Source organism: Tympanuchus pallidicinctus, unplaced genomic scaffold, assembly GCF_026119805.1.
Source record: "Tympanuchus pallidicinctus isolate F22 unplaced genomic scaffold, pur_lepc_1.0 scaffold15, whole genome shotgun sequence".
NCBI classification, from domain to species: Eukaryota; Metazoa; Chordata; class Aves; order Galliformes; family Phasianidae; genus Tympanuchus; species Tympanuchus pallidicinctus.
Window position 1 is genome coordinate 28,801,415 of NW_026294669.1, and position 27,902 is coordinate 28,829,316.

At 46.8% G+C, this 27,902-nt stretch overlaps 1 protein-coding gene across 2 annotated transcripts in view; it reads left to right on the forward strand.

Moving 5' to 3' along the window:
- The first annotated feature begins 7,937 nt into the window (after window positions 1-7,937).
- TMEFF2 (transmembrane protein with EGF like and two follistatin like domains 2) overlaps window positions 7,938-27,902 on the forward strand; it is a 107,920-nt gene continuing 87,955 nt past the window's right edge. Inside the window, exons 1-4 of one of the 2 annotated variants that reach the window (XM_052675665.1) lie at window positions 7,938-8,192; window positions 8,606-8,715; window positions 13,788-13,917; window positions 16,648-16,674. In XM_052675665.1, the coding sequence (XP_052531625.1) occupies window positions 8,018-8,192; window positions 8,606-8,715; window positions 13,788-13,917; window positions 16,648-16,674 (442 nt within the window). In that variant the 5' untranslated portion in view covers window positions 7,938-8,017. The remainder of the gene's footprint in view (window positions 8,193-8,605; window positions 8,716-13,787; window positions 13,918-16,647; window positions 16,675-27,902) is intronic. The other variant, XM_052675666.1, reaches the window with a different exon arrangement.

Consider the following 27,902-nt stretch of genomic DNA (forward strand, 5'->3'; position numbering starts at 1 on the left):
TACTTCCTGCCATGCAGCAAAAGCAGCTATTACTCAATAGCCAAGAAGTTGTCTCAGTCCTATGTGAGCCATGGGCCTCATATCTTGAGAGCCATCTACTGGCACCTTATCTGTTATCCACGGATTACACATTCACAAACCCTCCTCAGTTACAGAGCTGGAATGCAGCAGATTTTGCATCTTCCTGCCGTGACATAAATAAGATCTGTTTGAAGCAGCCTAGCCTCATAAATCATCTGCATGGGGGCTCTGAGACCTTTATACCTCCCTGCCCTGTCCAACCTCACAGTGGGATCACAGCTGATGCTGACCATGGGACCGATTGCTCTCTGCCATTGCTTTAGATCTGATTTTTGCCTCTTAGGTAAGCTAAAAGAAAGAAAGAAAGAAACAAAACAAACAAACAAACAAATAAACCCAGTCTACAAATTCAAATTATTGGGCATTTATTTGAATGGTTGGTCAGCGGTACATCAGTCAGCCTCGTGTAGAACTCTTAGAGGACCTTAGACACAAGTGGCATCTTGTAACAGCTCACCTTGCTGACCAGGGGTTTGTACAGGAGCCATTAAAAGGACTGTCCAGCATGAATAGGGCTGACCCCTATTCAAGACCAAACTGAACATTTTCTTGTGTGACCTACTGTAGGGAACCTGTTTTAGCAGGGGGGTTGAACTTAATTTCCAGAGGTCCCTTCTAACCCCTCCAATTCTGTGATTCCGTATTGCTCCTGCACAGCGATCAATAATAATAATGGTAGCTACCTTGCTCCAAACTTGTAGCACATTTTATGAAGCAAAAGAAAGCTGGGAACCATTGAACAGCGTGGTGTGTGATGTCCCTCAGAACCTCGTGGGAGAAGTGCTGGGAGTGGGGCAGGATCAACAAAGACGGAGACCTTCAGCAGAGGGAAAAACAGTGGAGAGGCTGAAGAGAGGGAAGCGTAACTTCATGGCTATCACAAGAGCAATGATACAAAAGGCAGTTTTATTTTCACGGGTTAGGCAGGATACTTTCTGTTTATGTCCATCACAGACCTCAGAAAATCACTGTGCTGTCATTTTCAGAGTAGGTAGGAGTGGTATCTAGGGCTGTAATGCCCCTTTCTTTAAATGGAAGCTATTAAGGTTCCCATTTAAGGCAGCAAGGTTCTCTTTATTATCACAGAGCTCTACTTGATGTACTTTAGCAGTCTTTTTTTTTTTTGAAGAAGTTACCATTTATATTGTTTGGCATCAATGTTTTAGGTAGCAGAGCGCCTTCATTTGCATTTTTCACTGTTTTGAGTTGGTAGGCTTTCAAATCATTTCTAAATAATACTTTTGGCTGACTGATCATAAAAAATGTTTCTATCATACTCAAGCAATGACATTTTGAATAAAAAATTAATTACATGATAAGAAGTGAAATGTTTTCTTGTTTCAACAATGTTTCTCCGTTACTGCTGTTTTGTTTCATTGTAAAGTGAAGTTAAATATACATGTGATGGCTCCCAGTGATCGTTCTGTCAGAACTGCATCTCTCTGGGCCTTTTTCTTCTCACCTATGGAATCAGATTTTATAAGGCCTACGTTTTGGATTTCTATGCATGAGTATATACGTATAACAATTTCCTAAGGATATTGATGTCTGATCCTGGTAAGAATCCTTTTTAGACTAATCCTTCAAGAGTCCTAGCATTTTCCATGTCTAAAGATTTTTCTTTTGCATTAATTCTCATCGATACCAATTCCCAAGACCAATCAGGAATTCCCCTGTGACCCTTCACCCTCTCATCTGCTATCAGCCAGCTGAAGGCTGCCCATCAACTTTTCACTGCTTAGTGCAAGGAACCACGCTGCCACTTGGTCAGTTTGGCACTGTACCATACCGTTGTGGCTGAACTGAAGTCCACATTCATTCATTTCTTGACACTTGCCTGGGGCATACAAGTGCCCTTTGCTCCCAAAAGCCTTGCGTGTGACAGACGACATTGTCTCTGGGTACCCACACCATGTGCTCTGCTATCGTGGCAGGGGGTGATGCTCACTGGCAGTGCACACAGCAATCAGACATTGCCTGTTGGCACTTCTCCTAAGGAGGGACACTGATGCTAGATCTGCATCCATATGCAGAAGGCAGCACGGTCAGGCTGTTGTCTGTTAGAATGATTTAGCAGTACATGGGGAGACATGGAACAGGGCTTACAGATATGGGCTGGCACAAGGTGCTGAATATGAAAAGGTTGTTTGCTGCTTCATAATGCATGAAATAGGAGTATCAAATGATGTTAGCCAGGTTTAAGAGAGTATCCTCTCACACAGGACTCGAGGCTCGTGGCCACAGGTCCTCCTGGATGCCATATGGCTGTATGGTTCATGGGAAATTCATGGGAAGACAATCTATCAGCAGCTATTAAACATACAGATACTATCCCTTGTCCCAGCCTTGTCCTGAGCAGACACAACTTCCAGCTGCCTGCAGGGTTATAAGGAAACCTCCACCATGGTCTTACTTGGATCTCCTACTCTATGTCTCTCCTACTCTATGTCTGAGGACCCATATGAAGTTTTTCATCACAGTGTGTAGTGTCTTCTATAAGACTTCAGCAGTGATGTCTATCTCAAAGGAAACAGTACTCCTCCTCCATTGGACCTGATCTGCTCAACTCTTGAGCGGTCCTGTCTGCCCATCCTCTAGGATCTACTGAAAGGATTGGCTCATACATCTATCTGGCTCTCAGACCTCCGCAGATAGACACATAGTTCAGGTGCTTCTGTTGGCAACACTGCCAGCATTGAACAAGACCTGGGATTTGTTTGGTTAAACTATTAACTCCCCTTGGTGGTCAGAAGGAATCATACCTAGGTAGGAAGAGGATACACTACAGTCACTTAAGGTGAGCTGAATTTAACTTCTTCAAGACTCATCTTCACAGGAGCTACAGCTACAACTCAGTTGACTGAGAAATGTTGTTTGAAAGTTCTGCTGTATGTCTCCAGATTGTTTTTCTTTGTCATTTAGACAGTTTGAGTCACTGCTAGGAGAAAAAAAAGCCACAACAACAAATCAACAACAGCAAAAATCAAACCCAACCTCTGTAGTTCCAATGAGCAAGGTGGCTGGAAAGAGAAAGGGGTGAAGTCTGCTGCTGGCAGCAAAATGTCTAGTGCTACAAAGGCGCATGTAGGAGCAAGACTCTTTGTAAATCAGTTGAAAAATAGGAGAGCTAAGTTGGTTAGCCCTGGTAGTCAACCAGAGTTATGAATTTCTTTTTCTCCACTGAAGGTGTTCTGTTGCTCTTCAGGAATAAACACTGCTGAATAACTATGGCTTTACATAAATAATACACTCCTTCCTACAAGCTGCATGAAATGTTAAAACTCCAGAATGGACTGTAAATGGATGCATAAATCTTTATCATCTGTGCCTTTCAATCCTTCTATTTAAAACTGAAGGTAAAAGGACCTCAGCATTTATTCATATTTTCCATGCCCTTTGTGCAATTTTTCCTGACATCAATTTCATCTGTGGAGCAGCACGAAATGCTGTTCCAGTATACACTGTGATACTTTGTTCTTTTTCTTGGCGTGTGCCAGAACGCTGAGTTAAAAGTAAAGCATAACACAAGACAGCTTTTTTGGCATAACAGGTCACCAAAGCAGCGGAACGTTTCAGTCAAAAATCAAAGTGTGAGACGCATTGCTGAAAGGCAAGTCATCTTTCAAGGAAAGCTGAGACCTCTCTTCATCTTTATACATGAGGAGTCTTCCTCTGAAGCGGTTAATTACAATGAAAAATACAGCACACTTTTCTCATAGCTGGCCATGAATTGTTCTTGGATTACACACTAGATCAAGTGAAGTGTGAGAGCCATGTTTCTTTCACAAGTAGGGAGGAAAGCAGTCTTGACAGCATGTAGATGAGTGTAATCTACTTCTTGTTTATAGACCCAAAGGATCCCTCAGAGCATTAAAAATCCATGTAATATGCAAGACTGGTATACTTCACTTTAAGAGATGTGATTTAGCTGAAAGCTGTGTAAAATCTGTAAGATAGCATATAGGCATAGAGTACCTGCAAGTGTCTGAGTGCACCCATGTGCACTTTTCCTGCACACGTGAAAAGTAGACGATCAAAAAATCTACTTGAGATTCACAGACTTCTGACAGGAACACATGTGAAGGCTAAGTCTGCCAATTTTTGGTCAAGCCAAACCTGAAAATACACAAACCTGAAGCAAATGTTCTTCCAAGAGGGAAAAGCTCTAGTTTCATATACATGAGGCTATATAGGTTGTGCATCCTTTGTTGTTCTTCTGCCGGAGCAGGTGACATCCGTCACGCACCTTTCCTTCTGGGTTGCTCCTTCTGAGAACTGGGCTCCCAAGCCATTTCAGGTAGGATTTTTGCATACTGGAATCAGACCTCACCTTTTGCTGAGAAAGACTGCCAATGAAAATAGGTGATGTCTATGTCCCCTTCTTGTAGGTGCTGGCTAGGGTGTTGCTTGGTCAGTTCTCTTTCTGACGTAATATATTTTTTCTCACTGTTTTCTAGGTATCTTACAGTAGTTTGCTCATGCAGAGTGCCTCTTATCCTCTCAAGGACCGTGCAGAGGGGACTTTTTTAAGTTCTGTATTTGCATGTTTCACAAACACAGTGTGAATGGTGAAGAGGCTAACAATGTCCTTTGGAGGGATTCATTCTTAGCTGATATGGAACCAAAGTCCTGTACTCTTAGCACCAACTTGAAGAAAATGTTGATGAACATAAGCTGTATTGTAAAAAGAAGCCTTTTTTTGTTAATATTCTTGATGAAAGTATTGTCCTAGGGCCTTGGGAGACCTCAGACATGCAGTGCTTTAAAGACAAGGACTCAGCTTTAAAGCCTTGGGTAGACAGAGCATAAGGAGAACAGGTCTCGCATACCCGTAGCTTGTACTGCCGAGGAGGTTTTGCTACACTCTTCTGCACCAGTTGGCTGCTCCCAAGTTCTGGGAAACTTCTGGGAGACTGCAGGCTTCCAGAAGCAGCACAGCCAAGATGCAATGCAAGTGTGAATAACTCAGGTTACATAACTTGTCAGTAACACGTCGTCTCCCTGCCAAGCACAGCAACAGAAGGCAGTGCTTGCAGATGTGCGATGTGGGACTGGCAATAGGTGCAGCTTGGTCCGGGCCCAGACCATGAGGGGCTGGAGGAGCATGCTGCAGGCTGGCACAGGTCTCCCTGCCCTTCAGGGCACTTGAAACATCTCAACCAGCTGCTTTTCATCTGGGAGCAATGTCCTACAAGCACTGTATGTCTGGTGTGACAATGTGTGTTGGATGACGCTGTATCAGTACTGCCTCTGAGGCCTTTCATCTACCCATTTTCTGTGGTAAAGGCAACTAAAAGCTGCACAGGTCCCAAAACAGCTCCAAGGGTAATAGCTTTAACACTCAGGATGTCATTTCCCCTTGTTACATAGTCATTATCTTGCACTGGAGCCACATGTTTGGAGCTAGAAGGAACCACACTGATGGCTGTTGCTCTGTGGCACTTGGTTCTGAGTTGGAGAACAGGGAGCCAGGGCACAGGTGCCATGACCCCAAAATATCTTGGAAACTATGGTAGCTGCAACTTGTCCATCATGCTAGCAGTAAGCTGCCTGCTTGGCAGCAAATGGGCTGCATGGCTTATGAGAAGTAGTTTCTGTGTGGTGGGGAGATGTGATGGGAGCACCAGGCATCAGCTAACCACAGCACTGGGGCACAGCTGGGAATAGCACGTTACAAAGTGATTGCGTGTGCAACACCGGATTAGAAGGGCAAAGGGATGCCTGATTCGGGGCTGGGAAGTATATGGAAAGGTAATTGTGTTGCAATCTCTTTAACTCAGGAGAAATTGCTGGAGAGGGTGATGGAGAAATAGGGCTCGTGGGTCTGGCAGATGTAACTTTATCATTAAAATGTTTTACAAGTAAAGCCTTCATATCAACAAGGAAAATCTTTCTGAGGAAAATAGCAGTTAGTCACAGCAAAACCACTAGCACCATGCCCTAACCAGGCTGCCCTTCAGGCAGGGTCAGGTCTGCAGTTCAAGCACGGCACTGTGACGATGACAGGACCTCTGGTGGAGCTCCCATTTTCCAAAGTCAGCAAACAAGCACAAAAATAGAGGGGCTCCTTTGTCTCAGCAGACAGAGCCTGTTGTCTGAGCGGCTGGAAATAAAGCAGGGCAAATGTAAGTCAGAGCTGTGTGCGAGAGAGCCGGGCAGCACTGTGCTATATGGCACTCTGGGGAGAAGGCAGGCTGCAGCTGGGCTGCTGCTGCTGTGCTTAAGGGTTCTCCTTGTGTGGGAGCTGCAGTGGCAGGAGAGGCAGGTCAGGAAGGACCCGACGGTCTCATTGCCTTCTTAGCTGGGTAAACTGGTCTATAAACAGGGGCCAGGCAGGGGGATGGCACACACCCGGCTGGGATGGAGGTCTTTAAGCACAAGGCAGAGAGTGCTTCAGCGAGCAACAGATGATGGATGTGAGAAAGAATCAGCAAGTTAAATACAAAAGGGGAAGGTGAGAAGGAAATAGAATATGATAGTAAAGGGAATAATGACATGGCAAAAAAAAAAAAAAAAAAAAAAAAAAAAAAAAAAAAAAAGTGAAATAAAGTGCTGAAGGGAAAGACAAAAAAAATCGATCTGCTCAGCTGGCAGATTTCTGTGAACCCGCAGAAGATGAAGGAGAAGATTCTGTTCAGCCACTAGCAGGCAGTAAAAAGGAGTATTGCCTGCATGCGAGGTGCTTCTTAGGGCTTGGTCAGTTGGTAGGAAACGGGAGGAACAGGAGCGTGTGTGCATCTTCAGCAGCACTGCAGCACATGCAGGAGCATGCAGACCGATGTGCACCTCAGTGTAGCGAAGGCTTTTGGAGTATGGACACATAGAGGGGCCAATGCAGGCAGCTGCAGGTGGCCTAACGGGGAGCAGGTGTGGCTGTGCCGGACAGGACGGGGATGCAGGAAATCTGCGGCGCCTTTGGAATAGATGGGAATTCTGCAAACCTGGAACGCTCCCTGACACAGCGTGCGGAGCTGCTGCTGGGATGCCGAGCAGCAGCACTGCTGTACGCACCGACAGCACTGCTGCGTGCATACCTACAGCGGTTCTGCACACACGTATAACAGCGCTGTGCGCACAACTTTAGCACACCTAGAGCAGCGCTGTATGCACAGCTGCAGCCCCGTCCCAGCCGCAGCAGTTCGGTCGGGGCGGAGGCGCGGTGCGCTGCGGGACGAGGCGGCGCCGCGCTGCGGGCTCCGCTGCCGTCTGCGCAGAGGGACCCGACAGGCACTCGTTCCCCGTAAGGTCTAAGGTGTGCTTCCTCGCGAGCCGCCGGCACCGCGCGCCGCGGGACGGCCGGCGGGACGTTGAGACGCCCCGCTCGCCGCCCGCCGCGCCCCGAGGTGTGCCCGCAGCCGTGATGGTGCAGTTTTCCAGCGGGGCGTGCCGCCGCGGCCCGGCCGAGCACCCCCCGCGCTCCCCGTCGCTCCGCTCCTGTCCACGCTCCGCGCGGCCGCCCCGCATCCCGCGCCCAGCGGCCGCCCCCGGCGACGGCAAGACCTGCGGGCGCGCGCGCGCGCGTACCCCCGCTCCCCCCCCGACCCTGCCCCGGGCGCCGCCTCGGGGCTCCGCCGCCCCGCCCGCCGCTCCCCGCTCGCCGCTCGGCCAATGGGGGCGCGGCGGCGGCGGCACGTGACGCGGCGGGCCGGGACCCGCTGCTTCCCCCGCGCAGAGGGATGCGGGCGGCAGAGCGGGGCAGGCGGCGGCGGCGGCGGCTGCGCGGCGGCGGCCCCTCCGCGCCCAACCCCCGCTCCCCGCCGCCCGGCCCCTATGGCAGCCGCTCCCCGCCCCGCCGCCGCCCCCCGCAGCCCCGCGCCGCCCCGCCGGGCTCCGCCGCTCGCCGCTCGCTGAGCCGCGCCGCCGCCGGCCGGGGCCCCGGGATGCCCAGCGGTCCCCGGCGCCCCGGGGGCTCGGCGGACAGTTGAGGGAGGGAGTCATGGTGCCCTGGGAGCCCTCCGCGCCCCGGCAGTGCGGCGGCTGGACGCTGTGCGACTGCTGCTGCTGGCTGCTGCTGCCCGCCGCGCTGCTGCTGCTCGCCCGCCCCGACAAGCTGGCGGCCTTCCCTACCTCCCTGAGCGACTGCCAGACGCCCACCGGCTGGAACTGCTCCGGTGAGAGCGCCGGGGAGCCAGCGGGGCCGGGCGCGCGCGGCCGTGGCGTCGGGCAGAGCTGCGGGCTGCCCGAGTCCGGCGGGAGCTCCGAGCTGCGCCCGACGTGTCCCGGCCGCGTCCGGCCGCTGCGCGGGGGTCGGGGAGCCGAGAGCCGCTGGGCTCCTCCCGGGAACGGCGCGGGGCTGCGGAGCTGCGGAGCGCGGCTCGTTCGGTCGCGGCTGCAGGAATCGGGACTTGTGTTCGCAGTGGTGCGAGGAAAGGGAGATGGGGAAAAAGTGCGCGGGAAACGAGGGCTGATGGGGAGACAGAGGGGGGAAACGGGCGAAGGAGTGGGGTACCGAGGGCAGAGAAGGACGGCAGGAAATCGTCCGTCGCTCCCCGCTGCTGACATCTTCCTCCGCTTTGCATTCGAGGTTACGATGACAGAGAAAACGATCTCTTTCTCTGCGACACCAACACCTGTAAATTCGATGGGGAGTGTTTGAGGATCGGAGACAGCGTGACTTGCGTCTGTCAGTTCAAGGTAAGGAGATTGATATTTCCTCCCCTAATTCGTTAATGAGAGCACGAGGCGCGGCGCTCCCGCTGTCACCTGTCACTCGGCGGCGCGGGGAAGTTGGAGGCGCAGCCTGGCAGCGTGCGGCGGGCAGCCGGGGAGCCAACTGGTGGCACGGGGACACGAGCTCTGCTGGGGAAAGGCAGACGCTGCGGCTTCACGCGTCCCCTCGGTCCGCAGCTACCGCTGTGCGTTTCTGACTGTTCTTCTGCCCTTTGAAGGAGGAGTTGGAGATGAATTTAGGGAGGGCTCTGATACAGATCGTGGCTTATTGTATTCGGAGTTCTGATCTCGTTAAAGAAATGGATCTGTAATGTGCTTATGCAATGTTTTGAGGAAGGGCTGCGTGGTGACGGCGCTTCTGACCGTGTGTCTGCCCAGCTGATCGGATTAGGGAGAAATCTCTCTGTTCCAAACCGGGAGCTCCCTTTGCGTTAATGGAGCTGGAGCGGGCGCTGGTAGCTGCCCCCGCTCCTTGTCCCCGCAGCATCCCAGGCATCCTCAGGGTCGGGCAGCTTTCTTAGAAAGGATTCATGTGCTGGGCCGACCTGCAAGTAGCTGTGCTTTCCGCACTGACCTGAATAGAGCCCGGGCGTTCGAGGGGCTGTGCGTATCTCTGCCTGTGTGTTTCTGCCTGTATTCCCTGTCTTCTGTGGTGTTTTAACGTCAACTTGTGCAACTTGTGGTGCTGCTGGGAGCGTTTGCAGCCCGGCAGGCCAGTGACACGGCTCGGGACGGTGTGTGCCCGCAGTGACTGATGCACTACTGGGCTCTGATAGGCTGTTTGCTTGGAAGCCCCGTGAGTACTGTGCTGTTCCTAGAGCTAAATCTATCTCTGGAGAAAAATCCCAGGCGATTAACTCCTGCCTTTACAGCAAAGGAATTCTCAGTAATGAGAGCACGGCAGGTGTTTGCTAAGGTGCTGTGGTTCCCTACTCGCCGTGTGGCTTTTAATTCCATCTCTGATTTGCCTGCATCACAAACCGTGCGACGGAGCCCCGCTGTGAGCGGCGTGCTGAGGGACTGTGACTGCGGCTCAATGTGTGCCGGGATTTCAGGGTTCTCTTTCGAAGAATGAGCTGTAACGCGGCGTGGCGCTGCCCGGTCCTGTTGCAGGGGCCGGTGTGCTGCTGCCTGGCCCTGCCCTCGGTCCTGCAGGGGACATGGGAACACATGGAAGGGAACTGGGTAATGGCTGTAGGGCCATATCTGTGAGATGCGCTGCTGGGCTCTGCGGGAGGGATGTGCCTACCCACGCAGCGGCAGGTGATGGGCAGGGAGCTGCGTGCCGGTGGGAGATGAGTCCCCGGGGAGGTGCCTGTGGCTGGATGAGGTGGGCAGAGCCCCAGGGTTGGGTGGAAAAGCCTTCTGGACACGTTCACAAGATCTTTCCCGGGGCGAGGGGTCCTTCGTCAGAACTCAGTGCCCCATTTTGGTGACAGCTCGCTGGGTGATAGTGAGCAAATCAATAGCAGATGCCTCATCACTATAATTACTTGTTATGTTTTCTCCAGAATTTGCCAGGGGCTTTCACTGCAGCTTGAGAAAACAGACAGGGACTGAAAGCTAATTCTGCCTTCTCACTGTCTGAAAGGCCTGGGCTGGCCAGCATGGGGCTTGGGGGGCTGCAGAGGCAAACTGGGACTGCTGCAGAGGGAAACTGCTGCAGCTTTGGTTTGGTTTGTTTCTTTGGTGCGTTGTTTTATTTTATTATTTTTTTTTTGTGTGTGTGTGTGTTTGTTTTATTTGTTTTTAGTTTTTCAATATTAGCTCCATTTGTTGGACATGATTGATAAAATTCATGTTATATTGTTTGAGAGGGCATACCCAGTCGGACTGATGTAGAAGGTGTAAGTGGGGCTCTTTCTCCATAGAGCAGCAGGCACATGCTGAGGCAGGGGTTCCTGTTGCTTGGCTCCCTCTTGCTCCTTCACAAAGCCATGCCTTGTTCCCTGTCTCCCCATGGTAAGCTGTTCTGTGGGGAACAGTACCACATCTCGCTCTGCCCAGGGGGGGGTGCTGTCCCAGCCGTGGGTCTGAGCATGGTGGCGGCCACCTCCCTCCTACCCTGCACAGCAAGCCCATCAGGGCTGTGGCTGGATGCACTGTACCTTAGTCTTCCAAAGCCATCAGCAGCCCATCATCTCTTCCGCTCAGATCTTGTGAACGTGTCTAGAAGGTTTTTCCATCAAGGTTGCACCTCATGACCAAGACGGCAAATGTTAAATGCTCGGTGTGTGGGGAGCCCTCCTTCTGTGTGTTGAGTCCCTCGCATCTTTCAGTAGTGGTGGAGCTGTAGCTCACCTGCCAGCTTGCTGCCTGCTATTTCACTTCTGGAATATAGTGTCGTGTTACGTGGCTCCTAACATAGCCACTATTTGGGGAGTGAAGCCTGAGAGAAGGAGGAGGTCAAACTTCCAACAGCACTACAAGGAGGAGGAGGTGCATGGGTTCACCGGTCTCTTCAGAAAGCAAACCTTGTACTTCCAGCACTGATCCCAGCACTTGCAGGATTGTCTTGTCTCCAGCTGTGGTTGTGACTGCACAAGGCTGCTCATGCTGAGAATGTAGGCGACTTGGATGCACTTATTTCCCTTCTTTACAGGTATATTTTAAGAACCCACATATGAGAGAATCTGACGATATGGCACTGTGCTCCTGGGTTTATTGAGATTCGAAATGGATTTCAGTGTGCGTTCCAACAGGCCTTTAGGGATGGAGAGTTGTGATCATGTCCAGAGCTTGATCTGTTGAGTCTTAAACCAATATCAAAAACATGTTGTTAGGCTGAGGAAGCCATGCCAAGGAAGCCAAGTCAAAGTCTGATGTTCTCTATTGTGAGGAAGAAGCTTGCCAGCTACCTGAGCACTGATGCTGTGACCTTCCCTTCAGCAGTCTTGTTGTGACTTCCAGAATGGTTTCACTATGGCCTTTAGAGTCAGCCCAGCTCAGAACAAGGCAGCACTTACCTGGAAGCTCTCACCTGTTGCACTCCCACCAGCAGCTCCCCACTTCAGCGTTCTCCGTCCAAGCAGCAGCTGTATGGAATGAGTGATGGGAGAGATGGGCAGTGATCAAGAAATGCATGAGGAACCATTCCAGCCGGAGAAAGGAAAAGGTGGATCACCAGTTGTCATTGTGATGGGCCAGCTATCTCTGCTGTCCACATCCAAATTTGGGTGAGTAGGGAGCCACAGGAGAGATGGAAGAACCTCTGTGAAAAAAATGACACCTTCCCAGGGCCCTCTGTCTGGTGTCTCTCAGATACATTCTAAATCTGCTGAGCTTTGGAAGTTCTGGCCCAGGTGCCAGAAGCAACCTGGACCCGTGGCTCAGGATTTCATTCCTGACATCTCACATTGCTAACGTAGGGCTGCTTGGCCTTTCAGATTTGAAGCTAAGTCCATGTAAAAGATCATCTTTGGCTCTGGGCAAAACCAGCAGAGTTCCCACTGTGTTTCTTGGGAGTAGGGTCCAGCATTGTTTCTGTGTGTATCAAAGCCTATTGAGATGCTTTGGGTTGGATTCTGCACCGATTGCTCTGCCAAGAAGTCCCATGGGTGTCAAGGAGAAAGGGTGTGTAAAAACAAGACTGACTCAGCTCTTCATGCTCTAGAAAATTTGCATGATTGTGTTAATTGTCCTGGTTAAGTATTCCAGATCACCCTCCAGCATTTGTTGTCGAGCTGCTGGATGAGGCTGGTGTTTTTTGCTTGCAACATTCCTCAGGTTTGGAGCACAACTGTGACAATAGATTGTGACACGTTTTAATGGGCTGTTGAAAATTTCTGCGTGGGTAGCACCTCATCAGGAGAGGAAGGGAAAGATTTTCACTGCTGCTATGTGTCCGGCTCTGAAGGAAGAGGATGCTGCAGGTGGGACGCAGCTCTGAGATCTGAGAAAATACAACACGTGGGGAAAATGTCATTTGTTTTAGCCCAATCAAAATGTCACTCTGACCAACTATGAATAATTCGTTGGCAGCTGCTGCGTGTGGAGGCCTGCAATGAATGCCATCTAAGCAACTGTTTGTGATGCTGGTTTCTGTAGTCGCTCACCTCGAGGCCTATTTGGTCTGCATGGCTCAGTTCTGTGTGTTAGGCTGTGTGCACACCTCAGCTGCTTTGTGGCATGAGGTAGCCAAATAGGGGGTATGGCTTCTTTAATTTTCATTTGGGTTTAAGCAGAGGTGAGCATTTGTAAATAATAATTGTGATCATTTCATTTGTTATAATTAAACAATGAGGCATACCAGGAGTACGGTAATCATGAGATAATCATATCCCTGGCGTAATTACCACGTACAGGGCACATCCAAGAATCTTTAAGCCTCAGAGTGTGATTATCTGATGATAACTGCACCCTGTAGGTTGCCCAATTTTCTCTACTAAATGGAATTATTTTTATTAAAACGAGCAGAAGAGGGCAAACCTGCCCTGCAGCGGTGGAGGGGGAAGGCAGAAAGTGTAGGCAGCAGGGCAGGGCTCGTGGCCGGTAGGAGCACAGCTGTGGTGTGGGGACCTGGGGCCCCCAGCATCCTGGGTGCAGCATCTGGCCCACAGCAAAAGGGATGGATGCCTTTTGGTCCAAGATCTCTTGGAAATGATTGCCCTCTGTCCCATCAGTTCTCATTATGGCTAAGTGCTTAAATAGAGAGTTATGTGCACGCAGACGAACGCTTCTCTGCATGCAAAGGACCGGCTCTGTAGCGGGGAGGAGGATGGCTGGCTGCAATTTGCCTGTTGCCGTCCAATAGAAGCGCACGAGCTGCTGCTGGGGAGCTGCTTTCCTTGCTGGGTGTTCCCTGCCTGGATGTGCTCATCTTCATGGGAAGGCAGTTCTGTGGGTATTTGCCCGGGGTTGTCTTATGATTCTCTCCCTTACTTCTTTTACACATCCCTCTTCTCTAGCAAAGGGCAGAGGCAGTGCCTCCCTCCCACCGTTCTCCTGGTGGTTTCATGCTATGGGGTGGGGGGCACACAACCTCGGGCTGCCCCATCCCTCTGCACGGCTAACGCTGCCGTTCTGTGTCCTTGCAGTGCAACAATGACTACGTGCCCGTCTGCGGCTCCAACGGTGACACCTACCAGAATGAGTGCTACCTGAAGCAGGCTGCCTGCAAGCAACAGAGCGAGATACTGCTTGTCTCCGAAGGATCGTGTGCGACCGGTACGTAGCAGAGAGCTGCCTCTGCTGAGGGCTGGAGCCCTGTGAATCCTTCCTTTGAGTTCATTGGGGGTTAATTCATTGCAGTCTTGATTGTGAGAAGATGCTGCTGCCATCCTTTGCTTCAAAATAAGTTTAATTTGACAGAGCGCAATGCAAAAGTTGGTGATTCGATTTTTTTTTTTTTTTTTTTTTTTTTTTTTTTTTTTTTTTTTTCCTGTACCTTGTGTTGCTGGTCAGTCAGTGTATGCTCATGGTGCAGTTTGACAAGTCATTGGGAGAGGATAACCATAGCAAGCAGATGCCAGATGAATGGATGGGCATCTGGCTCATAGCAACCCCCTCTATAATCTGCAGAGAGTGGGACTGGAGCAGCGTTGCCCCTAAGGCAATCTCTTCAGTTGTTCCTTGCGGGGCTGGGTTCCCAGCTGGTGTAGCTCAGCAGAGCTCTGCTGTCTGTAGTGAGCCACACCAACTCCCACCAGCTGAGGACTTAACCCCACCACACTTGTATGGCGACTGCTGAATCTTGGCCTGAACCTCTGATTGATCACCTGAGGTGAGCCATGAGTCAGCCATGGGAGCACAGGTGAAGGCAATTCACCTGTGCTGCCGGAAAGAGAGGAGCCTGGCTCCACCTCTCCTAGACCCATTTAAGAGCTGACTGCCAGTTGGCAAGGATCTCTTCTGGAGATTCTCTCCACTGGAGTTTCCCACGTAAGCTCAGGGTAGGGTGAGGGTCTTTCTTTTCTGCTCTAGTATAGTAACTACATAGCCAAGCTCTCAGATAAATTATAACATTTGTATTTTCATTGATTGTACAGTGCTTAATGAACAGGTCTGTGCCATCACTTATTTTCCTGGGTTTGTTGGAAAATCTCATTGAAGAGCACATGTGAAAACTGACTGGTGTTTGAGACTCCCATGTTTAACTTTGAGCATCGAGAGCTATTTGTGTCTCTGCTTTCATGGAGCAGCAAGGAAAGCAAATGAGCAAAATCCATCAGAAAAACAGAGTTGCCTAAGTGCAAGGGTTCTTGATGTTTTTCTTCTGTGCTCAGTGTCTGTTAGAGCTGGGCAGTGAAGTTCACTTGAAAAGAATAGAAGGAGTAAGGCTTTGTTCTTGAGAGAGCCTTTTAAACTTAAGGCAGACTTTTTTTTTCCTCAGGTGAGGACAGAGGAGTTGATAGAAAGTACATCAGACAAACTTTGTGCAGTGCCATGATTTTTGTGTTTGATGCATCGGAGAGAAAAAGCTTTTTCCTGGAAATTTTGTTTTTCTCTGAAGCTGTTACCTGGCAATTTTGAATAGGGGTGAGAAAAAAAAAAAAAAAAAAAAAAAAAAAACTACCAACAACACTCATGCTCAATTTTTTTTTTTCTTCTGTGAAGTGGTATTAAGTGGGGCTCAGACTGACAAAGCCTATTGTGGCACAGGATTCCTTTCGCCCTGTAAATTCTCTCAGCACAGCAACTCTTCTTATTTGTTTGAAAACAAACAAACAAAAAAAAAAAAACCAAGGCCTTACTTTTTGGTTAAAGGGATTTGATCAAGTTTGAGTGCATTGCTTCATCTTTTCCTACTCTAGCTCGCTACTGGCAGTGGGATGGTGCAGAGTGACACACAGGGCTGCCAGCCTCCACAGACCTGTGCCACTGGGGGCTTGGTGGAGGTGCAGGCTTCACAATGCAGGGGCAGGAGGAAAACATGAGATCCCTCCCTGCAAAGAGACAGAGAATACAGGGAAACGCTATCATTATCTGTTTACTTTTCCAAACCCCTTTGGCTTTTCTCCCACTTAGAATGACCAGTTTGCACTACAAGACTGAGCCACTTATATGACAGACTTATTGAAATGGAGCTAGCACATGCAAGCCAGTTCAGATCCACCAGGCCCTATTGTCAGTAAATTTGACATAACAGTTCATGGGGTGACTGGATCCCCAAGCAGCCATCTCAAACTCTTTCTGTTCCTCTTGATGTTGATGAATGGATAAATGCTGAGAAGGGCATCCTTTCTCTCTGGGAGAATTCTGTAGCCCTTCTAAGTGTGGGCTTGGTTAGAAAGCATCATAATGAAGTTCTGGGCTTGGAGATTGAGACATCACACTTGGGTTTGCACTTGAGTTTGTGCATCTGGTTGTTCCATCCTAAAAAAACGGTGAGCATGAGTAAAACAAAGCACTTGGCTTTGAAACTCAGCAACAGCCTTGACAGAAATGGCGTTTTAATTGTTTATCTGAAGAGCTTTGGATGAGAGTTTCACTGGTTGACTCTAACTGGTTGTGATCTGCTGAGGTGTTTCTGTACGGACGATGGCACGCGTTTCCAGTCAGTCTGGGCTCAGACAGATGTGTTTAAAAGCCCTGTTTGATGCTGACTGTTTCCTAGTGGCCACGTGAAGCAACTCTGCGCAACTGTTGGGAACAAAGCTCCTGGAGCTGCTTTATCAGTCTCAGTACAACAAAATGAGGCAGAGGCTTCTGAGAACATCACAGCACTCCAGAGCTTAAGTTATTTTAGTCTTATATAGAGACTATAAAGTAAGGGAGTTCAGACATGAGTAAGGCAGCTTGAGTGAACTGTGTTCAGATTAGATCTCTGTAATTTACCCAGGGATGACATCAAACATAAGATACGATGTAATGCATTTAACTGAACAGTCTTGCCTTACATGCTTACAGGACATACAGCAGCACATGAATATAAATTTCATTCTGTTCTCTTTTCAGATGCTGGCTCAGGATCTGGGGATGGAGGTAAGAGCCCTCTTCTGATATTGCTGTGCTTATATCTACGCTCGTTGTCTTTTGCAATTTCAGCTTCTAAGTGGATGTGCTTTGCAGTTTAGTTGTTACACTACATATTGTCTGTTGTTTGGCTTTTTTTCTGAAAAAGTGACATTTTGCATTTGAGTCAAGCTGCAGCCCAGTAATGACATGCTGTTTTCTAGGGAAATTCAGAAAGCTGTGTTCCTTCTAATAGGACTTGGAATTATTCATAGGTTATGCTAGGAGCTCTATCTCCATCTACTGTTACTGTTGCACTTGTTTGTTCTGTTCTTAGAGAGCTATTTCTTCCTGTTTTTAACACGTGAGCCAAACCCTTGGCTTCTCCTTGCTGGAGGATTCAAAGCAAATATTTTGTGGCAGTGGAGAGCATTCTTTTGAAGTTACGAAGCAATGTCATGGGAGAAGAATGGTGTGTTTTTGTAAGAACAACAGCAGCAAAAGCAAACACAGAAATGGAAGTAGTCCAAACCCTTTGATGCATTTGTAACCTACTATAAAACAGCAGCAAACTTGCATATAAACTGGAGGGTGAATTTGTGGGTTTTCTTTTTTTTTATTTCTTAGATTAAGTGATTTATGGATTTGCTGGTTCACCACAGATCCTGGCACGTGTGACTAGTGCTTCTTGGGAGTATACATGGTGGCTTTGGGTAGAGCCCTACCTCAGGGTAGGCAGTGTGCCCTCTGGGAGCTGCTGCTTCCTAGAGGCTGGGAAGCACAAGGGCTAGTTGGAGCAGCCAGTCCTGTGGTTTTGCTTACTAGTACACTAGAGTTCGCAGTGTGCAAGTAGTATTCTCACCTGTAAAGTGGTATTTGCAGGAGATCTGATTGTCACATACTGAACTTCAAGTTTCACAGTTGAAAGTATTACCTCTCATATTCAAAAACTATTCCTGTCTTGCTGTTGCGTCCTTCTATATTGTCTTTCTAACTGGACCAGTTAATTGAGATTCAAAGACTAAAAGAAATCTACACTTCAATTTATTCTTGAGATGGGACCATCAGGCACATGGTTAATAAATCTATTTTCAAATGATGACTTTTGTGTGGCTTTTCTCAGGTGTGTACCAAGGAGAATGCAATGCGTAAGGCTTCCAGTTTGTTTTGTAAGTGGTGGTGAGGCAGAGTGGGGGAACAAACTTGGCCACTATGAAATCCGTACTTAGGAAGCATAGGATTTTAAAAGCAGGATTTCCAAACAATTTCATTTGAAGAGCTGAGGTTGACAGAAGACAAGCAGAAGAGAACTGTGGGGACTGACTAGGCAGATAGTTAAGGAAGCAAATTTGTGAAGTAGACAGAGTCAAGTTGGTGTGTGTGTTTGAAGGTCTACAAAGCTGCCTTGTATTATAGAAGATTTAGTAGGCAGCCACTGCTGTTCACAAAGTACAAAAGTATATTTATGTGCCCTAAGAAGCTAAATCCAGCCAAGTAAATATTGTCACTACATCATTCTTTACTACACACAGTCTTGTTGTAAAAGCTGTAATAAATTTTGGATGTCACTACAATAAGTCTTTTAAAATCCACTCTTAACAGTCATGAGTGGAAAGTTCTTCTATAAGAAGTCTGAGATCTTAGTTTATTTGCTGGTTTTCTGGTTTTTTTTTTGTTTGTTTGTTTTTTTTTTACTGAGAACTTCCCTTTCTGATGCATCTCCAAGCAGTCTTGGTTAACAGCCAGTGGTGGGCATAGGAGAACAGCACATTCTACTGGGCTTAGGGGGTCAGGAGGTTCTCAGTGAATGCCTTTTCCAACAAAATCCAGGCAAGTGACATCAGGGCTGGGATATCAAAGAGATCTCTTGCTTGGTGCAGGATCTGGGACAAGAGGATCTGTACTTGGTGTGTTAAGGAGAGCATCTGGGTAGGGCTTGCTCTTATAGGTAGGTGGACTTCTAGCTGAAGGCACTTCCAAGAGGTGATCCTTCAGTGTGAATTGTTCAGGACTTGCTTGCACGTTTTTGCGTATCATTTACAAGCTGTGAGATGAATGGCCCAGCTTTCTGGTGGACTTGTATCTTGTGATTGGAATTATGTAGTCTGATAGCGTACACACCTAACAGGGAATTACCTCAAATTTGCTGGCTAGTATAGTCGTGTTTTCCAGTTCTTGGAGCATAGCAAGCTTTTTGCGTTGAGATGGTTTTCTCTGTAGCTGGTAACAGTTGAGCTCTCAATACTACCTCATCTCTATGAGTCTCTGTCATGTGAAATTGTAATCGGTTGATTCAGAAATTACTGGAAAAGGAGTTGGTGCAATGGACAGGTACACAACCACACTACGTGGTCACAAAAACCTCATGTTCTCAGGAATCAGGCTACAGCGAGGATGGTATAACCAGGGGGCGTGTTCTGCCAACCACGTTTCCTTCTGCTCATACCCACATGAGTTTGCAGTGGGTTTGTCCCAGTTTAATATTTGGAATTTGGGGTTTTTGTCTTTACTTCCAGGCTTGCTGAGACTGGGGGAGGGGGGGGGGTTCCAGCTTCCTGTGCTTTAACATCCTGGGGGCTTTCCAGAGGTGATTTAATACTCCGTCAGGCAGCAATAGCATATTCAGTACAGCGCAACAAAAGTCCCCTTATTTGCGGAGCAGTGGGGGGATTTTAAGGTCATTAGCTTACTGAGCTATCAGCACGCACTCTCTTTTGGGGATATCCAGGAAACATGTAATAACAGTAGGTGTTCAAGTTTTGCACTGCAGAAGATGCTTTTTTCCTGTAAATGGGGGCTAAAAATGAGGAATCAAGAGTTGCTTCTTTGTTTTGATTGCAGAAGCTGGGAGTGTGGTGTGGAATAATTTAAAAACCCGTATCATAGAAGGAGGCTAATCAGTGGCAGAAAGAATGAATGTGAAGGAGTTTATACAGAGAGTAATTTAAAGAGATTCCATTCATTTTCATCCATGCTGTTCTCTAGACAGCATAGGATTTTTTTTAGAACCCAATGATTCATGGTTTAGTCTTGAGCAGCTTCATAATGAATTCTTGCTTGTTTCCTAGCTTCCTTCAAACAGCAACCAACTTGAGATGCAGTATTTTATTACTATGCTCAGCAGGCTAAGAGCATCTCTCCTTGGTTTCTTTTTTTTTTTTTCTTCTTTTTTTTTTTGGCACTGAATTCCTTTCCCCCTTCCCACATGATGTGTTTCTAGTTCTGTTGGTGACCTTGCATTCAGCCTGATGGACGTACAGTGGGTGGTGATGGTGCTCACTGCAGCTGTGGTCCCAGTACTGAAGAGTGCAGGCGCTTCCATTGAGTTGGTTCCAGAGCCTGATTCAATTTCCACTTAAGTCTTACTTTAATGGGAATCATATGGGGCCCATGGGTATGTGCATCTTAGCAGAGTTTGATTTTTTTTTATGTTAATTCTTTATGATTGAGACTAAAGCAGAATGAAAAAAAAATATCATAATTCATCAATACAATTGTCACTATTTAATTTGCAGCAGCAGCAGCTAGAGGCACTAATTATAAGATTAGGGCTCCAGGGTGGTACACACTGGTATTGTAAGGCACTTCCTCACCTTGAGGTAGAGGAAGGAATCCTCGAAGGAGAACCTGAATGTGTGTGAGTTAGGCAGAGGCTGAGAGAAGCTGGCCTGGGGATAACAATGGCTGCTCACAGCCAAACCAGCGCCGTGTCCTTTGAACCATGCACAATCCATAAAGAATGGCAGATTGCACTGTTCTTATGGTTGTTCCTAATTTACCGCTCTTAGGCACACCTGAGAATCAGCAGCCTTTTGGGCCATCTTTTTTTTTTGCCTTTGTTGTTTTGTATGTGTATTTTGTGGATGAGAGTGGCTTCTTTGTTTGTTTGTTCTCTTCAGTTTATCCCTTAAATCTTAGCCAGAAAATTGAAGTCCTGTGGCTCTTTGTAGGTAACAACATGTTGATCTAATGATAGATTTGGAATTCTTATCTGCCTTTCCATTCAGCTTGGAGATATGTGAGTAAACACATGCACATCATGAATCTGTGTGTAACAAGTCATTTTGAAACCCAGTCAAAAGAGAGAAGAAAGGCTTAACAATTAAAAGCCTGAGTTTTTTGTCTGAGGCAAGCTCTAATGCAACGCATACGTGTTCTTGTACAACCAACAGCCTAACAGCTGCTTTGACCCAGTTGTATTTGCACTTGTCTCCATGCTGGTTTTGCTTGACTAGCTTGGATTCAGCAGCTCTGCTGCTTTTCCCCAGATTTTCCTCTCTGCTTTATTACAAGGCTGATTGATAGGCCGGGCTATGCAGAACACAATGGGTATTGCTGTAAACAGCATCCTAGCAATAGTATTTGAGCCAAAATACTCCATAAAACCTGAAGTATATATTGGTTTGAATAAGGCACTGTATTAAATGCAGTACTGATATCACGTATGCAGACACACAGTTTATGGGAAGATAGAGGGACTGCTCTGGTTTAAACTCCAAAAGAAGGGCCATTTGTGTTTTGAGCTATGTGAACTATTGGTTTGTTGTTGTTGTGGGTTGCTTTTGTTTTTGTTTTTTTTTTTGACTGCACGTAACAGATAATGCTTTTTTCTCTTGTGAGTTGAGAATATTGCTGACCCCCCATGCTATTACCATCTGCAGTAAGGCTGTAGGAAAGCTTCTACTCTAATTTCATTCAGAAGATATGATTTAAAGCATCATCAGAAGGTACAGAAGCAACCATAAGCAGCATGCACTGACTGGGTAAATACCTCTGAAGGGAATGTTTAAATCTTAAATGATTGACCTGACTGTGGATGGTCAGATATATATCTCCTTTGTTAAACGGGTTTTTACCTTGTTAACCTCGACATGGCACTGAGCCCAAACCAATAAGCTCTTTGAAAGGCTGGGTTTATTAGCTCAAGCTATTTGTTGTCCTAATGTGATTACATGACTTTTAGTTCAGGGCTGGCACACATCTGACCTGTATAAGTGTTTAGCTTGGGAAAAGGCCATAATGTCTCTTCAAGGCCTTTAAAGAATTGGGAGAGCATGGAGTTCCTCTGCTTTTCTTGGCTACATGAGAAGCATTTGGGGTTTCCCAGGTGATGAACTTTCAGGTCCTTGCGGTTGGCATTTTGTGCTGAGCAGGATTCAGTAAATGTTTTAGAAGTCCTAGGAAGGTATCAAAACGATAGGAATATCCAGCATTTGGATTCCTGTCAAGCTCTCATTTGAGCTGAGCACTGAGCTAATCGACCCTGCCTGCCTGAGATGCTCAGCAAATCCCTGGAGCTCCTCTGGGCTTGAAGCTGTCCAGGCTTATGTATAAGTACCAGTTTGGAAGATATGTGTCTTGGATTTAGTTGCCTGAGTTCTGCCCACGTTTTGCTTACTGCCTCTTCTACTTCTGAAACTGCAGTGCAAAAATTCCATGCAGTGTGATGTTCCCCCTCTCTCCCCCCATACCCCCTTCATTCTTAGTTTGGCCCATTAATAACTACGTCTTTGCTGTGTTGTGGCACAAATGCCACCGTGTAGACAGACAACACTGAGGAAAAGAATTGACTGCAGTGAGTCATTTGTGGATCGTTCTCAATTGTTACTTCAAAACCATGAAAATGAATGGAAAATGCAGTGAAGATCCACAGATTTTTTTAAGGCAAAAGGCAGGTATGATTTCCATTCGTAGCCTCTTTCTTAAATGACTCTATTCCTTAGATACATACATGTATTTTTTAGCACTCCTATTAAAGGGTTCAGAGCTACACAAGGAGGGTATTCACCTAAGACAAACCATGCTGAAGACACTCCAGTGTTGCTTTCAAAATCTAAACTCCCCATCCACATCAAAACTGAGCAAAAAAGATAATCCAAAATATCCTACCTAATCACATGCAGTCTGTAAATCCACAAAGAACTAAGTCACCCAACCAGCAAACAAATCTTATGATACTTTAGCAAACAGATGATAAAGAGGGCATTCTATCACAAGCACTCCTATATTGGTCCGTTACTTAGATATATCAAGAGAGAAATGTAGTGGTCTAGATTTGTCTGCTACATCTCTGTAAAGCTGGATTAATTTTTCTTGTGACAAGCATGGAGTCACTGAAGATTAAGCATGATGACAGTGAGAGGTGAATGTAGCACATCATTTTGCTTTCCTGTGCAGGAAATTCTTCCACTAGAAGAAGGATGTTTCTCAAGCTTTCTACAGACTCTCATACACTTGCTGAGAATACCTTAGTTCTTTATGGGGTCAGAGTGTGTGTTTAATTTTTAGCCTGTCCTTAAACGCTGTTGATGTGAATGACTTTGGCAAGTGGGGCCTGAGGTGCTCTTGGAGTAACCATAAGTTCTTTAGGTCCTGATTTGTTTCTTAGTTACGTGCTCTGTGCCCTAGTGGTTGAAGAAGCTGATTCGCTAGGCGCTTGCTTTGAACTTTGCTGGCGTGACACAGGATTTGTTAGATGCTCTCATGAGATCTAGCAAAGTACAAATGGGGTGAGAGCTGCCAAGTCTCTCTCAAGGTTTATGTACTTCATTTTTGTTAACTCTTTTGTGTCAGGCCTCAGCTGCAGCTGGCAAATTGAATTTATTCTGTGTTGGATGCTTAAATTCCTTTTGTCTAAGAAGATTTCTTGCCTTTTAGAGGTGGATAAATAAGAGCAGAAATTTTGTCAGCTCTTCTTGAAGTCAGTGAGATGACTGCTTGCTAGACACTTGGTAAGCTAGAGATTGCTGGCTACTTTGTGTAAATGCGCATATAGAACAAATTTAATGGGAGTATTGCAGGCTCAAGAGTCCACAACTCATAATAGTGTTCAGACAAGGTAAAATGTTATGGTACAGTGCTACTGATTCTTATGATGTGGGCACAAGTCTTCCAACCAGGGTTTTGAATAGTTACAGAAGATGCTTAGATTACCAGTCATAGAATGTCTTTGATTGGAAGGGACCAAGGATCATCAACCTTCAGCCCTCCTGACACATTCAGAGCTGCCAACCTCCACGTTTAATACTAGACTAGGCTGCCTGTGGCCTCATACAAACTGGCCTTGAACACCTCCAGGGATGGGGCATCCGCAACCTCTCGGGGCAGCCTGTTATCTAGTCCTCTTTGGTCAGGAGAGCACTTGAATGCAAGACAATAGGAAGAACTCCAGACTATTTTGAAAACATCATGATCTGGGGAAGATGTCAAAACTCTTCTATGCTGTTTCATGTTTTTTTTAATGCTTCAGGCTTCTTGATCTCATCTGTTCTGGCTTCATGCAAACTGGATAATGATGGTGCTTATTTAGACCCATTAAAAAGTGAGCTGCTGAAGAGGGACCCTTTTTAGTTTAGCAGCTCCGAATAGCTTTGCAGACAGGAATTTAAAAGAAGGTAGGTAAGGACATTAATTTGGTTTTTGGTGCTTTTGAGAACATGGAGAAGTTGTAAAGGTCTGATAGCATATAAGTATGTAAGTATTCAGAAGGGTAGGGAAAACATCCAGTTATTTATAGGCCTGTCAATCTGACATTGATCGAGGTAGAGCAGGATGTGGCAGATCCAGACCTGCTTAATAAAGAAATAAATGAGAACTAATGCCGAGCAATGTGGGCTGATGTAATAGATTTTGTCAACTAATTGAAATGTTATTTATGAAGCTACAAATTTACTTGATAAAGATGGGAATATTGATGTAGCATACATGGATGTCAGTGAAGTATTTGGCATGCCAGTACACGACACTATGATTAAAGAATAGGAATCACGCAAAATTAACAGCGTAGACGATTAGTAGAGTAACAACTGCCTTTCACAACTCGATTGTTAGTGGTTTTATCACTTTTCTATGGATGGCACAGGTCAGCCTTAGGCTTAGGCTGTTTGTTGTTTTAATTGTTATTTGGGTAGGAACATAGATTGCTCGTTGGCCAACGTACAGCTAATGTGGCTGGAGGAGTAAGAAATGAACAGATGAGTGAAACAACCCAATCTGAGTCAACAGGCACCTTGGAGTAAGAAGGAGCCTGCCTTCTGATGTGGCCTAATGTCACACCACAGCCATAGAACAGAGATGGAAAACCAGAGGCTTGAGATTGGTCAAGTCCCTGAGAGAGAATCATAGAGTCCTTAAGAGTTGGAAGGGGCCTTTAAAGGTCATCTAGTCTAACTCCCCTGCAATGAACAGGAACATGCACCGCTAGATCGGGTTGCTCAGGGCATGATCAAGCTTCGCTATGATAGTCTCCAGAGATGGAGCATCCACCACATCCCTGAGCAACCTGTTCCAGTGCTGCACCACCCTCATTGTAAAAGATGTTTTTCTTATATCCAACCTAAATCTACTCTCTCAAAGCTCGAAACCAGTTCCCCTTGTTCTATCACAACAGATCCTAAACAGTCTGTCTCCTGTAGCTCTACTTCTGATACTGAAAAGGAGGATTGGTAGAAAGGAAGCTGGAGCCTTAGCAGTTAATGGGCTAGCTGGGAGATACCCAGCAAGAAAGCTTTACTAGGAAAGCCTTGACGCTCATAGCTTTGTCAGGTGAAAGAAAAAGCGTGTGCAGGGGCACTGTCTGTAAGTATCTCTGTGGGAAACAGAAGTGAGCAGAAAAAGTGTTCTTTATTCTGACAGATAAAGGTCTAATGAGATGTCAGGCTGGAAGTATGAGTTAGACATTTGTAAATTTGTCCAAGAAGCACATAGAAGTAAGCAATTAAAAGTTATGTTGGACTCTCTGTCTCTTGACGTTTTCACAGTTGTACATCTAGATCACTCTGTTCAAACATGGAAGGGTTTGAAAGTCGCAGGACCTTTGTCATGAGGGGATGTCACAGCAGATACACATTGGTCCCTTAATTCTTGGTGCTGTAGTTTAGTTTGCATACTAAGCAGGCTGAGGTAGCATTCAGTAAGATTCCTACGTTAAGAAACGTGGAAGGAAATTGATTATATGCTTATTCACTTAAAAATGCACAGCAGTTTTTCATCTCTGCCCTTTCCCATGTAATTGTGTGCATTTACCATGCAAATAGTAGAAGAAATGTGGGTGAAGAGAAAACCTCACACATAATGCGCAGCTAATTGTTGTGTATTTAAAAATAGGTCTCACTGCAGTGCATTTCACTCCAATACTTCTTTCTTTTGTCTGGCATGGATATTAGGTGTGGCTGTTGGTCTTTTCCCGGTCACAAACAGGCAGTGTCTTGGAGGCTCTGAGGAACCACCCGTTATTCTTCTCCTTTCTCTTTCTTCTGATATAATGAGACAGAACAGAGAGGAGGATTGCACCTGCAGAGCTCTGAAGTTGGAATGTGTATTGATCGTGATTAAATAACATTTGATTTTATCTGTTATTGCGAAGAGCCTCTCCAGCTTTGATGTACTAGGATATGTGAGGGGCTTGGGAGGTGGGAGAGAAGGTACCAGAGTAGACTGTGATTAATTGCTTTGGCTCATTGTGTCTTCCACTAGACTCAGAGGCATCTTCATCTTTGTTATAACAGCCTTGATAAACAAATAGTCTTTTCTTTTGTACTGTGCCTGAGATTTTCATCAAAAGAGGAGGGAGTCTGTTACGTGAATCACAAGGCTAGTGCAGGACAAGCCTATGCTGTAATTCATTTAGACAAATGTTGAAATAAATTGATGGACTCAGGTTTGTTTAGATTAGTGGCCTTTTGAAAAATGAGTTGTCCCGTGTGTACAATTTTTCAATCTGTTTACATCTAATTAGCTGTTCAGATTGGCTAAAATTAAGCGATGTCACTTGTAATGCATTCGGAGGTGAAGATATGATAAAATAGGCTCTTTTATAATATCTTTGGTGAGTGGCTCTGAGCACTGGCATACTGTGAACTCAGGGCATGTGGGAGATCAATCTGCAGTGAGGATCAAATATAATCACACTGCAATCTCACAAATACAGAGGATGGTGCATAGCATCTCTTATGCCAATTCAAAGAGGGAGCAAGTTTTTCTCTTCCATCCTCTTGCATCTCAGCAGTAGGTTTACCAGGCTGGCTGGGGCATTTTGATGGGTGTCTGGCGCTGGACATTGGCATCTTTACCTGTTTTGCTATTGATTCCTGCACTCTGTATTCTTCCCTGGAGACAAGTCATTTGAACAGCTTGAAATCTAAAAACTGACTGCTGCAATGTCAGGTTTCTAATTCTGCAGCTCAGCTGACAGCTCTGGAAAGTCCCTATCAAAGGCAGAAATATATGGCTCTTCAGCAGACTTTGTTCAGCCACCGTATGGCCCCGTTTCTGTCTTACTGCTCCAAAGCCCTACAGGCTTTCACATGCTTCTGACCACAAATTCTGCTGTTGACATGTGAGTTTATCAACAATTAAGCTGTGCTTATTGTTGCATCGGTGCTTTCAGACCGTGACCAGGAAGCAGCACCTTCTTTACAGCAGGAGGCTGTTCAGCTGAAATGCTTAGTCATAGATACACATTGAAGGATATTTTGGCACAGGTTTCCACAAATATTTTTTCAGATGTTTTTGCTAGTTTTAACTTCCTCCCTTGGCTTTCAAAAAGCCTCTTCTTGGTGTATCATCTCTCCTGTGTTCTGATGTTCCAGCATCTGTGATTGTGCATCGGACTGTTGGTGCTGGGAGTGAAACCTTAGCTCGGTGGGACCAGGCCTCGTTTGGTGGCTCAGGAGTTTGTTGGCACGCTTTTGCTGCCCACTCAAAGCAGCAGAAAGGGATGTTTGAAGGATAACCCTTTACAGGCAGCACGGAGATGCTCAGCGGGTCTATGCTGAGGCTAGCCTTGCTGTGTGTGGGAGCTGGGCTGGGAGCTCCTCACGCTACTCAGTGGGGTCAGGGAGCCAGCTGCTGCCATGCAAAGCAGGGAGGCTCAGCCAGCTACGAGGTCAGGCTATGAGGCTGAGGCCCACGCTGCTCCATCCCTGCTGTTGGAGCTCTGTTTGGTCCCCTGGGTCTCTGCCCTCATGCCCTGGTGGTGATGGTCACCCTGCTGTGATGGGGGGCACAGACTGCTGGCAGTGCCAGGCAGGGCTTCCTCGTGTCAGCAGGGGGAGCTCACAACTTACCTGTGCTGTGGGTCTGGGAAAACGCATTGGGGAGTTTTCCTCGGGTTTTCATTGCTGTTGACTTGCTCTGCTCTGCAAATTTGAGCCCTTCCATCTCATTGCTTCAGTGTTCTGCTGAAGGAGAGGGCACCAAAGGGCTAAGCATCGTTTATAGGCAGCAGCAAAGATGTTATTGGCAAAAAGAATATTCTA